Consider the following 14,432-nt stretch of genomic DNA (forward strand, 5'->3'; position numbering starts at 1 on the left):
GCAGCTGGACTGCCCAGGAGGCCACCAGCAGGCTCTGAGGAGAAGGCTGCTTAGAAATTCGCTTAGAGATTCTTGGCAGGACAGTGGCAGCCAAGGGCAGGGAGAACAGTCACGTCAGATCCACCACGTCAGCTACCCGCTGCGACACTCCTAATTCAGGTTTCTGCTCAAACTGCTCCTACCCCAGCCTTCCCCTGGGATTCCTTGATTACTTCTCTTGGCTCATCTAAATCTTGCCCACCTTTGACAGCCAGCACAAGTTCCGCCTCCCAGGACCATGGTGCCCCCATACCCCATAGTTACTCATTCAAGAGTTTATTGGCCACTTTTTCAGGGCCAGGCCAAAGACAAACAAGACTTGGTCTCTGCTCTTCCCCACGATAGGGAAGGCAGATGGGGAACAATTACGAGCCAGCGTGCAAAGCACCTGTAACAATTTGTACTGATTTTCAGGGTGCCATGTGCTTCTCTCTCCTCAGTCAGCAAGGTGGCTTATTTCCTGTTTGAGGGTAGACTGGTTGTCTTTGCTTTTCAAGTCAAATGGGAATAAGAATAATACCTATCTCATGGAGCTATTGTGAGGATTTGACGAGACTATCTATGTAAAGTGCTTAGGAAGTTCCGGGCACATGGGAAGTACTAGAAAAGAGTTAGCTATTATTATCTTGCATAACAATTTTTATTGTTCTCCCTGCATATGTCAGAACACGGCATCCCAGGCCTAGCCTTCTAAGACTCCTCAGTCATCCCTCAGAAGGGACTGACTAAAGGGACCCATTCTTTTGGGGGACATCTGAATACCTAGCTGAGTCAGGGGTTCCCTCGTGGCTCTGAGGAAGGGGTACAGGCCGGGAAGACATCCCAGATGGACTCTATTAAAGTCTTCATTTTTCAAATGGTTCCAGTGCCAACAGCTTCCTGAAGGGAAACTTGTGGTTGCTGTGCAAACTACTTGGAGCCCCTCCTAAGAAAGGCCGTCTCACCTCACCTCACCCAGACACAGGCGACGGTGGAGCCTGAGAAACACAGTTCTGACCAGGAGACAAATTCATGATCACAACCACGTCTGCAAATAAGAGAGCATGGACTCTATGGTCCTGGAGGGACATAAAATCCTGGAGCTGGGTGGTCTCCGTCATCTGTCCCCACACCACTGCCCCTCTCCCGCGGCTTTTCCTTCATTGGGCCTCCACATCATTCATCTTGAGGGAGAGGCTGCTCCGGGCTCTGCATCCATTCTCAGGTGTTTACCAAGCCAAAGGATGTCTTGGTTCCCCCCAAAAATTGGTCAAAGAGACCCTCAGCTCCCGAGGGGCCACTTCCCTTTTGGGCCTAAAACCAAATGCCTCTTGAACTGGATGGTTCATAAACTTTCTGTTTATGAGTTGCCTTCATTATTTTATTTCTTATTTTTTCCCCTCTCAATTAACCCTTTATTTTTTTGAGGTAACACTGGTTTACAACATTATATAAATTTTGGGTGTACATCTTTACATTTTGATTTCTGTGTAGATTACATCGTGTTCACCACCCAGAGACGAACACCACCCACACCACACACAGGTGCCCAATCACCCTGCCACCCTCCTCCCTCCCCGCTTCTCCTCTGGTAACCACCAATCCAATCTCTGGCTCTATGTGTTTTTTGTGTTTTTTTGTTTTTTTTTTTTTTTTAGATTTTTATTTTTTTCCTTTTTCTCCCCAAAGCCCCTGGTACAGAGTTGTATATTCTCCGTTGTGGGTCCTTCTAGTTGTGGCATGTGGGACGCTGCCTCAGTGTGGTCTGATGAGCAGTGCCATGTCCGCGCCCAGGATTCGAACCAACGAAACACTGGGCCGCCTGCAGCGGAGCGCGTGAACTTAACCACTCAGCCACGGGGCCAGGCCCTGTAGTTGTTGTTTTTATCACCTATTTATGAGTGGGATCATACGGTATTTGACTTTCTCCCTCTGACATATTTCGCTTAGCATAATACCCTCAAGGTCCATCCATGTTGTCACAAATGACAAGATTTCACCTTTTTTTATGGCTGAGTAGCATTTACCACATCTTCTTTATCCATTCATCCCTTGATGGGCACTTAGGTTTCCAAGTCTTATTTTATTTCTATCTTCACATGAACCCTGAGATGTGGGATTATTATCCTCATCTTAGAGGTGAGAAAACTGATGCTCAGAGAGACCAGGAAACTTGCCCAAAGTCATGGGGCTTGTAGAGGCAGGTCCAGGATTCCACCCCTATTCCCTCCACTCTGAAGCCTGAGCCATGTAGAGTTGTGTATTGGGGGTTTCTTGGGTGCCAGGGTGTGGCAGGGCTGGATCTGACGACAGAAACTAGGGTGAGTCTTCTCATCACAGACGTCAGCTTTTCACTGCCTTCTGTGCTCCTCTGTTGACTCATCTGACTCATTCAATATTTTCAGGGTGTCAGCCATGTGGACTCTTCAGAGAAGACCTGGGTGGGACAGTCTGATCGAATGACGTCCAAGTGACAAGACACATTACATCATCATGGAGAGGAACTGAAGTGGTTTCAAGAGGGAAACTGACGTCATGGTCTTTATAAGCAGCTTGGGGATGGCAGTAATGAAGGGGAGGGAGGTCGTTGGTGGAGCAAGGATCAGGAAATGAAAAACTGGTTCTCCTTAGAAGAGGAAAAAGGAGAACAATCTTAAAGCAAAAAAGGAGCTATTTTTCTTTAAGAGGCCACATTCATTTTTCAAAGGCGATTTTCTTTGGTGCTAAGGAAATAATTCTTAAAGGTTTTTAGAAACTGTTACACAACAGCTTCTTCCTAAAAGCTGAATGACAGACACTTGAGAAAACTTCCTAGCAGAGCAGGCTCCACTGAAGTGTACTCAGCACTCTCATTCCGCAGGAGGAACATTCTCACTTCAGGAGGCTCACACTGATCTCATTTCGGTCCTTAGCAGGAGGGAGCTGGGGAACGCCAAAGGTCTTTCACTAGAGCTTCCCCATGGGCTGCCATGCTGTCCAGTGGGGTGCAGACCAGCCTGCTTCTGCAGGAGAGTGAAGTAGCTTCCAATAAGGTTGTGGCCTCTCGGGGGTGTAAATTGTCTTTCGAAAGGCCCACAGCGCGGGGCAAGAGTTCTATTGCAAACTGAACTAGAAATAAAATAACCTGATTTGCTCACTTCACCAGAGACATGGCCCAGGGCCTGTGCGGTAGGTGTCCAATGCTGAGAGGCCTTGTCCTCGGGCAGAAGACCTTCCATCACGGCTAGGGAATCACCTTCCAGACATGCATACTGCACCTGCCTCAGTAACTCAGACATCGGAAAGGCAGAGCTTCCATAAGACAGAGGGCAAAATACAAGTGGAAATCTGATGTCTCTAAGAAAGCGACACTGAAGAGAACCAAGCCGCTGCCATCCACACCTAACAAAACCTTCAGGGAGTGCTCTTGAGAGGACCAAGAGGCCAAATACGTAGCCCAAGGATGTCACTCCCAACGTGTCCATGTCTTGTGCCTTCCTCTCCCACACCCAGGCCTCCGCTTGGCTGATGCTCCAAGCTGCTAACGCCCCCACCCCCTTCTACCGCCTCTCCCCCATCACAGCCCCCGTCTGCGGACCTTCATCTCAGCTGGGGCAAGGAGGAAAGCACGTGAATGAAGGAATTCAAAGCAAGAAGTGCATGATGGATAGCCTCTCAGGGCTATTTGTATTCGAAAAGAGAAGCCCCTCTCGCTGAGAAACACACTCTAAAGACAGACTTCAGATGTTAGGAGGCGAGGAGCCAGGACAGCTGTGTGGAGCTGTATTCCCGCCAAGTAACTGAATGTCGGCTTTCAGGCGGTTTTGTGGAGCTGCTACAATCTTCCACCTCTGCAGAGAGCATTCCCGTTCCTTCCAGTTTCCACGAAAGGTCATAGAGAGAGAAAAAGAGATTCTTTAGTTCGGGCACTACGTATTGAATACCAAATCTTTGTACTTGAGCCTGCAATGTATGGACAAGTATATTCTATCAGCCTGGAAAAGAGTTGTTCAAAAGCATTGGGGACTTAAAAGACACTTTTCAGATAAAGACCCTTTTATTTGTCAGCTGCGAAATAAATAGCTGTATTTTCCAGCCCATGTGTCCATTAACCAAGTCCTGCGCCATCCTGGGTACCCCTTGTCATCTGCCCTTTTTATTCTTTGTGGATAGCACCTTGGAATCTGAGCATCCTGGCTTGCTGCAGACCCTCAGATTCCTCATCAGCCCCGGGCTCTGCGGAAACCGCCCTCAGGAGACAGGGCCAAGGCTGGCCAACAGGCTGCTTCGCGTTGCCATTCGACTTCCACTGGGCCCGCAAGTGCTCCTTTCTGGGCCAGTGTTTTCAGGGCTGAATTTCATACGGGCCAGAATCTTCTGCAACAGGAAATGGACCAACTAGCTTTGCTGAGACTCACTCTATTCCTGGAGTCCCGATGAAGGGAAACTTTGGAATTAGTGCCGGAATGAAGAAATGGTCAGTTTCATTAAGTTAGCATCAGTATTTATTAAAATAAATATAATGCATTTGAAAATCCACCTTTAATGTCCTGAGTAAATACACTTATTTTCCTTGTTTCAATTAATAAGGCTTCATGTATGGTGTCATGAGACCAATTACACAAAGTACTCTTGACAGGCTCATTATTTTCTTGCCACATTCTGGCCTACATAAGAGACAAACTTGCTTTGGGATGTTCAGACAGACGTTCTTCCCTTTCATTTCCAGGTCAGACTCTAGCTACCATCACTAATGCTTCAGTGTTGCATGTAATTTTAATAAAGCCTTGTCTTCTGAAATTCCTCTGGCGTCACACTCACCATCTTTGGAGTCAGAGTTTATTGACAAATGCTCTGATTGTGCCTTTAGGGAAAGAGCTGGCAGCTCAAAAGCACTTTCACTGCAACCTGTGAGAAGAGGGAAGACTCAAGGTGACACCGGCACCTGCCGAAAGGGAGGACCATGCATTGTGGCTCATGTTCCTTAGAGTTGACGTGTCTCTTGATGGGATTTCTTAGAGCAGAATGTGATTTTCTCGCCACCCTCCAGATCCAAATCACCTTATAAGAGTGTTACACCTTGCTCTGAGAGACCAAATACCACAGGCACTACTCAATTTTAAAATTATGTAACCCTTGCGTTCCAAAGCCAATGTGTACGGCTGTACAAGAACAGACACGGTCTCTGTTTGAAGGGGAAAGCCCCAGACGGCACTTATCTCCAAAAAGAGTGTCAAATCATTCTCAGCTTGAGAGGTTTGCTTGACAAGCATTTTTTCCCCTCTGGAGGAGATTTTTGTTTACAGGAATTAACAATTAAAAAAACCCCACATACACAATTGCACATTGTTCAGCCATGGCGCAAAGGTCAGCTCTCAGGACACAGTAATTTTCCAACTCCTGATCCTTTTTGATCCCACTGTGCAGATCAGCAGATAAGGAATTTTATTTTAAGGCAGCAAAGTGCAAAGTAGGAGACAATGGGCAGAAAGCTGTGACTTATTATCCAGTAGAAATATCTGTCCAGCTGATGGGGGAAAGCCCCTCTTGTCCAATTCTAATGACGTTCACGTGATGTTTAGAATGCATTTTCAGCCAGTAATACTATTTTGATAGGGCAATTGATACAGGTGCCAAAGTCCTCTGCACAATAGAGACTAACGTGTGTGGGGTTCTAGAGACAAAAATACATTGAAATGATGTGGTTCTTGTAAGACATATGAGGGACAAAGTCAATTTGCTGTATGAGATATAGGAACACAGGACATCAGTGTTAGAGACCATTTGTCCAACTTTTAAAATTCATAGGTGAAGCAATGGAGACCCAGAAGTGGCTAGCTCAAGCTTGTACAGGTAGCCAATGGCTGAGCAGCATCTCGAACTGCCTTTCTACTGAATAATCCTCGTGGAGTTTGTAAATTCTCCCACTACAGGATGGAACAGCGGGCCTCCTTTCCATTATCTGCAGGCCTTTTGCCTCAGTAAGTCTCCAAAAAAAGGTGAAGGAAAGGCAATAGGTAAGAACTTAGTGATGTAATCCTGACCAGAAAATGGTAGCAAATTAGACTCTTTATCTAAGAACTTTAAAAAGCCATATGTGTTACTGGTTGGAATAGTTTTTTAAAAGTGGATATCTGACTATTCTTGAGATGCAATTCCAGAAAAAAGTCATCCAGGCAGGAGTTATTGGCTTAGAATTTGTGGAATATCTCTTATAATTGTGACTGTTGGAAATGGAGAGAAACGCGACAAATAAGCCACTATTCCTCTTGTTGCCCTAGTCCTGTACCTCTCTGCTCCATGCACTGAGGAATTTAATTTTGGCTGATCTGACAGGCACAGGAAGGAGCGAGGCGGAGGGAGGGTGGAAGCCTCTGGAGCTGGCCTTTCAGGAACACTGACAATGCTGCCTACGGAAAAACCACTTCTAAATGGCTTTCAAAGAGCTAGAGTTTGTTTAGAGAAAACCTTGCTGGCGTTGATGGATGTCTCCTCCTCTGACAGTTCACAGGAAAGGGCGTAGTGTACAGAATTAAACGATTCATTCCAAACGTGATGGGCTCAAGTACTCCGGCTCCGATCCACTTGTTGTGGCTGCGCTAGAGTGCCCCATGTGTGATGAGGTCATTTGCTGGGGCGCACAAAAGATTCCAGGGGGCACACACATCATAGACTGCGGCTATTCATAGCATTCACTGCTCCTGGCTGCTTGGGACCACAATGAACCTTCTCAGCATCACATGAGCTCATGACGGAGACGGAGACAGAGTTTAGACGCCTTTCAGTGGAAGCCCCCCTGAGGCACACAAGGCATTTATTATAACGTCCTGGCCCTAAGAAGGGCCTGGGAACAACTGGGAGTGGCCTATAATTAAGTACATTTAATAAGAAAGGCACAAACTTCTCAGGTATTGCAAGAAGTGAAACTAAAATCCTTCCTCTTCTCACTCTCCACTTCCCTCCCCCATTACCTTCCCTTTTACAAATCAGAAAAGTCAGGGGTTATATATATATATATATATATATTTTTTAAAGATTTTATTTTTCCCCTTTTTCTCCCCAAAGCCCCCCGGTACATAGTTGTATATTCTTTGTTGTGGGTCCTTCTAGTTGTGGCATGTGGGACGCTGCCTCAGCGTGGTTTGATGAGCAGTGCCATGTCCGCGCCCAGGATTCGAACCAACGAAACACTGGGCCGCCTGCAGCGGAGCACGCGAACTTAACCACTCGGCCACGGGGCCAGCCCCAGGTTATATGTTTTTTAAAAATAACAATTGCAAAGCATGTCTGGCCAGTGGGGAAAGGGAAATTAAATTACTTGAGAGCATTCTTTCCATGTTAAAGAAAAAAGGGCTTCTGCTCACTCAGGTAGGTATGCACGGGAGAGCTGTTACAGGCTGTTCTGTCCGTTACACGTGGATTCAACTTCCAAAGGCTCTCAGGGGCTGTGACGGTCTCTGTGACCCTCTGGCTGAGGCGCACCCGTAGGGGTTAAGCCGCCACTTGGGTGAGCACTCTCTCAGCTAACTGCTGTGCCCAGGAAGGAGCGGTTGGCAGTGTCCCTCCAGCAGGGCCCCATGTCCTTGGTCCCACAACCTCCTCTGAGCGTCCCAATGTGTGCAGTTGGTTTCTGAGTACCAGGCAGTGGAAGAGGGCTCTATGAAGCGTGGTCAGTTTACCACACTTACCAAGAAGGGAAACTGCACTGGGAGAAAGGAGAAAAGGCAACAGGAGCCTGGTGTCTAGATTGGTTACAATAAAGCAGCAGGAGAGGGGCCAGCACAGGCAGCCCTGGCCCTGCCGACTGGGAGTGTGGCCTGTCTTCTTGAACTGTGCTAAGCCTCAGTTTGCTTATTTGTAAAATGAACATGTTAAGAATACGATGAATAGTCAATAGTCTAGTATCAGAAATCTTGGGAGAGTGACAAGTTCTCTGAGCCTTACTTTCTATATCTGTAAAATGAGGTAAAAAAACACTATTTTACATGCATTATTGTGAGGATTGAATGGAATAATGTATGAAATCACTTAACACGCCTTGTACATAGTACGTAATTTGTAAATGCTAGCTGCTGCTACTATTATTACTGTTATTAATGCAATTACATTTTTAAAGGCACTTACTTATTGGATTGAAACTGTTCGAATCATTGGATGACTCAACACACAGAACAAGCGTCTGTCTAGAAAAATAAGACAAGCCATGCAAATGGAGTGGGCAATACTGCACTGGAAATCCGATTGCTTTTACTTCTTTGACAATTGATATGGAGATGGGATGGTGGGAAAACGGGTGTTGTCTTTTCTTCTTTCCTGTAATTGATTAAAATGAAATGGATCTGTACAATTTCACTATATAAGGGTAAATATGGTAACATTATTAACAAGACTAGTTTTTCTAACTCATGACAAGAAAGCACACACGCGTTCGTGCCCCCATTGGTTTTTGACTTGCCATCAATGGTGAAGAGAAACTATTCATTATACAGTTGGAGAGAGATTGACTTCTGCTGAAGCATTTGATTTTAAACAAAGTGACATCGAGTCTGTTGATAAATAAAGGTCAGCCCAAGAGAGGGTAGGAATAAGGTACATTTGAAAGAAAAAAATGAGGCTTGAAAAAAAAAGCTTGCCTTTTTTTTTTTAATAGCTAAAGAAATCTCCAGTTACCATTCAGTTCAAATATACTGCCTTGTTTTTACTTTGCGTTAAGTGAAAACATAAGTATTTGTTATTTTGAGCATTACATTCTGGACACCAAAACGTGTGAAACTTTTGAGAAGCCCTAGAAGAAACAAGAAATTCAAGGCAAGACATCCTTTATCCTTCCATTCTGCAGCATGGAGAATGGGACTTTCGCTCTTTACTGTTTAAGAACCTTTAAAAATCACTTGGGAAAGGAAGCAATCCAAGGACCTTTTGATTCCTTTTGGCTTTGGCCAAGAAAATGGAATTATTGAGAAAAATCTAACCTTTTACAAAATATTGCTGTTAAAAGGTTTTTCAGTGGGTTAGATACTATAAAATCATTGCCTGTTGGGCGATACAGAGTAGCAGAGAAAATAAAAATCATCATCGCACAGGGACAGGTTGGGCGGACTTGCGCAGACTTGAATCTCAATGTCAGAATGTGGCATCAAAGGCTTAGTTTGATGGGGTCACTTTTGTTATTTTAGGTGACCAGATGCTGTGTTAAGGCAAAAGCAAGGTATTCTCTTTCCCTCAGGTTTCTGGAAACAGACCAAGTGCTATAGTTCTCAATCCACCTTCCTTTAACCCCGACCTTTCATAAATGCAGGTCAACTTGCTTCCTCTAATGATCTTAAGCCCATCAGTGGTTGTAGATTTCCATGCACAAGCCTCCCTCTGGCTGCTTTTCTGAATTCTGGATACTGAGCAAGTGCAGGAAGACCCAGGAACGCCAGAATTATCCTGTTATTCCACGGGTTGACTTTATAGATGTCTTCTTTTCTTCAGAGCACTCTTTATTCCTATCTCATTTCAAATCCCAGGGCCATCAGGGTGATGAAGGGCACTTCTTAAACACTAGACAACACGGTGGAGGTGAAGATCTGTTGTAAAATCTGAGGGATGTCCTTGGTATCCATGGCAACGAAAGATCGGCCAGCTGGTAAAGTTCTCTGAAGCCTGTCAGGATGGAAAGGGAAAGAAAATTACCATTGCAAATTGGGGCTCCCCTTCCACCTCCTGTCCCCGCAAACCACAGCATCCAAATGGCTTCTTAGGAAAGAAAGTTTTTACTTTCTAATACCTTCCCCCTGCCTGCAATTGACTTGGCTGTCACTAGGCAATGAAAAACTTGGAAGAGCAACAGGGAAAGAAACATTGAAAGCACTGAACCAAAGCACAGTCTTTTCAGTGAGAAAAATCAGTGAATTTGAAAAGACAAAATTTTCTCCCTTTTATTTCTGTCATTTTCTGGTATTTTATATTCCCTTGACAGAACAGAGCCCCAGGGACCAATCTGGGATTAGCTCACCTGGGTCCAGCGAATGTGCTGGCCTCACACTGTACTTCTAAGTGCTTTTCCTGCCTTAGAAAACAGGCCTTTGAAAAATGTTGCCCAGCCAAACCCCAAGTGGTTCTTTCTCTCTCGTTTTTGTTTTTTTGTTTTTGCCCCCCATCACACACTGTGAAAGGTAATCTGACTTATGCAATTGCTGCTTTGATGACACTGAGGTTATATAGGCTTATGATAATTTTTTTTAAATGCCAATTTATCATTTGGAACAAAGGGCCATTTTTGAAGGCAATAAAAGTATAAGACGCAGTTCTATCCAAAAGAATGCCTCCTTTGACTGGGCCAACAAAGTTTGGTTTTGGAATGACATTTAATAAAAGTCAACCATCCTGTGTAGTATCATACATTTGGCATGCCCGGTAGACCAGCTAATTCTGCAACATATCTTTTGCCAGTGGATGTTGGACCATTTCCCTAGGAAACCACAAGGGTATTATTGTGCTTTCTTAAGTATTCAAACAGGATCTGTTCACTAGAAAGACAAAATAGCTATTTCAGCTCAACTAGTATTTGTTGAGCTTGCTGTCTGCTTAATACTGGGCTGGTCCTGAAGCAAATCTGGGTAGAAAAGGTATGGTTTGTGTTCAAGGACATGGAAGTTCTAGGAGAGGCTAACACGGAAAACTGAGAAAAATGCAAAGTCAGTTGTAATAAAGTGACTGTAGTTACATGATATTAAGTCTATTCTTAACCTTACTCACACCAGCACTTTGGACACTAAGACATTTCCTAGTCTACACGGGACTCTATACCACAGAGCACGGCAGGTCAAAGAGGTGGAATAACATAATGGTACGTGGCCTTGTGTGCTTTTCGGCAGAAATTTTTTTGGAGGAGATATACTTTCACCTGTGTTTTGTAATTCGAAAAGATAAATGTTACTGTGTTTAAGAAATGAAAGTGTTTCCAGATCTCTCCTTTCAGATCATCCATGATGGTATTTATTATCTGACCATAAATTCCTCTACTGAATATTCAGTATATTCAGTGTAGCATCTTACTATATATACCATCTTACACCATCTTCAAGTGTTTCACCTGCCTTCTCTCTCCAGTAAGAAGGAATGGATATAAGAAGGGAGATAGCTATCTATCTATATGTGTCCACCTATCTATGTGTATATAAGTATATGTCTAGATATATGTATGTCTGTATATATATAGACACACACACATATAGACAAATCTCTTATGCTAGGAAAATAGTAGACGCTTGCTACTTTGAATATGATTTGAACATGAACTGATTAGAACTGAGCTTCAGATCTTGCAATGAAGTGCAAAATATACAAAATACTGTCTAATTTATTAGTGGACAAATCAATTTGCTAATTATCTTATTGTTGGCTTAAATATAAACTGAAAAGAATTAACTTAAAATAATTATTGCTTATCCAAACGTAAGCGAGAACATTATATCCCCTCAACTAGACTATCAACTCCAGTTTCTGTTTTTCTTCCATCTCCCCCAGTGCCCCTCATGATGCTAGGCCCATGAAATGGCACGTTTCAGGTACTCAAGTATCTCGATACTTGCCCTTTGCTATATCCTGAGGTGACACTTACCTGGTTGCTTGATCACCTAAAGATCCAATAAAAATAGCAAAAGCATTTACTTGAGGGTTGCTTGTCAGGATTTGGGCAAACTTGGCAGGGTGTATTCCATATCGTGACAGGTTTGCATCACTTAAGACGATGACAAAGTACTCATCAGCTTCTTCTTTGACAATTTCCTGGATGGCATGTTTTGTCCCCTCTAACGTGTGGTCCCCACTCATGCAGAACTGAGCGTGGGCATGCATTGTCTGGGGGTAAGAGAGATTGCACAAAAGCCATGGGTGAGCAACTCCTTTTTTTTTTTTTTTTTTTGTTTCTTTTTGTTTTTTTTTGTTTTTGTTTTTTTTTTGGAGGAAGATTAGCCCTCAGCTAACTACTGCCAGTCCTCCTCTTTTTGCTGAGGAAGCCTGGCTCTGAGCGAACATCCGTGCCCATCTTCCTCTAGTTTATACGTGGGACGCCTACCACAGCATGGCTGCCAAGCAGTGCCATGTCCGCACCCAGGATCCGAACCAGCGAACCCCGGGCCGCTGAGAAGCGGAACGTGCGAACTTAACCACTGCGCCACCGGGCCGGCCCCTGAGCAACTCCTTTTTTAACAAACATGATGATTTTTTGATTGACCACGAGAATACATAAATACCAACTCTTACACATTAATAAGAAGTCTCTGAGTGAGTTCTATTTAATTTGCACCTTAGAATGACAACAGTACACAGTGATGTTTGTATGTGGCTAAGACTTCCGTTAGAAACAGGAAATGTTCCAAAAGTATCCCAGTTGGCACTTACTTTTAAAATTCAAGCTCCCATTTAAAGTAATAAAATGTAAGAAAATATAAAACTTGGTATCACACCAGAGGATGGAGATGACACAGAGGAAAAATAAGGAATGGGTTGAGTTTCCAGTAAGCAAAGTTATAATACTCAACACTCTGTTTACATTGCTAGCAATGGAGGAAATTTACTTTAAAATCATGGTGTCTGTGTTTCCATTGTAGATCTAAGTATGTGAAACTGAATTTGCCATTAGAAAATGCTAAGAAATACATAAAATTGGGGCTAGAGAGTACTCTAAAAGGGGTCATTCTTTTCCTTCTACTGAAATATCTAGGGGCTGAGAAGAACTGTATAGGATAGGAGGGGACCTAGGTTGTAGAATCCCGATACAATGTTGAGCACTCTGAAAATACGTAGGGAAAAAAGTTTAAATTTTGTATGACGGAGAAAAGGATTTTAGTTATGATAAGTGTTTTCTCAGTTTAATGCTAGTGTTTGTGAATGTGAAATAGCAAGTCTTTTTCTTTCCTGTATCTGCTGCTTTTTCAATAAATCTTTTCAGTGACCAGAAGATACTTTACCTAATCTGGTGGAAGTTTGCACAATACAGAGGTAACTGAATGCATTTACCTTCAGTATTTCCAGTCTTTGCTTATTGTCCTTGGGGATTTTGTTAACTGGAACTAGACCAATGTTGTAATCATCTCCAGAGTGTCCAGCGATGTCATACTATAGGCAAGAGAATCAGAGAGTTAGAAGCCTCTCTCCACTAAAGAACTGTCATAAGCTTCCAACTCTGGGGCTGTTATTGTCCAGATGTGCTTGATGTACAGCCATGGAGAAATGCAGAGAGGCAGATGTGTGTTTATCAACAAAGGCAACAAATTCCAGGTTCCTTCACTTCTGGTCTATCCTCTTGTGTCATCTCTGCTTTCTAGTAGGAGGTAGAAAGTGTGATGAGGGCTTCAGCGGCTACCAGGAACTCCATTCTCAACTTTCAGGGGAGAGTTAAAGAAGATGAAATACACACACACACTATGGTAGGCAGAATGCTAAGGTGGCCCCCAAGATTCCTGCCCCCTGGTATACACGGCCTATGTAATCCTCTTCCCTCAAGTAGACGCAGGACCTGTGAATATGATGGGCTATCACTTGTGATTATGGTATATTATGTGGCAAAAGGGATTGTTCAGATGTAATTAAGGCTACTAATCAGTTGACTTTGAGTTAATCAAAAGGGTGATTATCTGGGTGAGCCTAATTTAATCACACAAGCCCTAAAAAGCAGAGAGTTTTTTTCTGGTTGGTGGTAGAAGCAGAAGGCAGAGAGATTTGAAGCATGGGGAGATCTGACATGTGGGTGTTATCCATGGCTGAGATGGAGGGACCATCGGGCAAGGTCCCAAGAGTGGCATCTATGAGCGACCCTGGCTGAGCCAGCAAGGAAATGAGTCTCAGTCCTACAATCACAGAGAATTGAATTCTGCCAACAATCTGAATGGGCTTGGAAGCAGATTCTTTCCCAGGGCCTCCAAGTAAGAGCCCAGCCTGGCTGACACCTGATTTCAGCCTTATAAGACTCTATGCAGAGAATCCAGCTGAGCCTGCCTGGACTTCTGAACTACAGACCTATGACTTACTAAATGGGTATAGCTCTAAAGCTGCTATGTTTGTGATAATTTGTTATACAGCAATGGAAAACTAATATATACACTTTTTTCCTGAACACAAAAGTGAAACAAATTCACTGTAGAAATTATAGAAAAGCACAAAAAAGAAAGTAAAACTTATCCATAATCCCATTACTCAAAGACAAATTCTGTTAATGTTTTGTTGTATAAGTTCCTAGGCTTTTATTTCCTTTCAATATATGTGTAAGAGATTGCGCATTCACACACATACACATCTACAACAACATAGTTTTTAACTAAAATGGATAACAGTGATCATGTGATTTTATAATCTGCTTTTCTACTTAGTGTATGACATATATTTTTCAATTTAGGAAATATCTTTTTAATTCTCTATATTTCACAATGCACATGAGAAATTCCTGT

At 43.4% G+C, this 14,432-nt stretch overlaps 1 protein-coding gene across 2 annotated transcripts in view; it reads right to left on the reverse strand.

Moving 5' to 3' along the window:
* Positions 1-8,626: 8,626 nt before the first annotated feature.
* Positions 8,627-14,432, reverse strand: part of VWA8 (von Willebrand factor A domain containing 8) — a 357,132-nt gene continuing 351,326 nt past the window's right edge. For both annotated transcript variants that reach the window (XM_046664107.1, XM_046664108.1), the window contains 3 exons: positions 13,006-13,104; positions 11,606-11,844; positions 8,627-9,645 (listed from right to left, as the gene is read on the reverse strand). In XM_046664107.1, the coding sequence (XP_046520063.1) occupies positions 9,537-9,645; positions 11,606-11,844; positions 13,006-13,104 (447 nt within the window). In that variant the 3' untranslated portion in view covers positions 8,627-9,536. The remainder of the gene's footprint in view (positions 9,646-11,605; positions 11,845-13,005; positions 13,105-14,432) is intronic.

The sequence above is a fragment of the Equus quagga genome, chromosome 6 (assembly GCF_021613505.1).
Source record: "Equus quagga isolate Etosha38 chromosome 6, UCLA_HA_Equagga_1.0, whole genome shotgun sequence".
Classification (NCBI taxonomy): domain Eukaryota; kingdom Metazoa; phylum Chordata; class Mammalia; order Perissodactyla; family Equidae; genus Equus; species Equus quagga.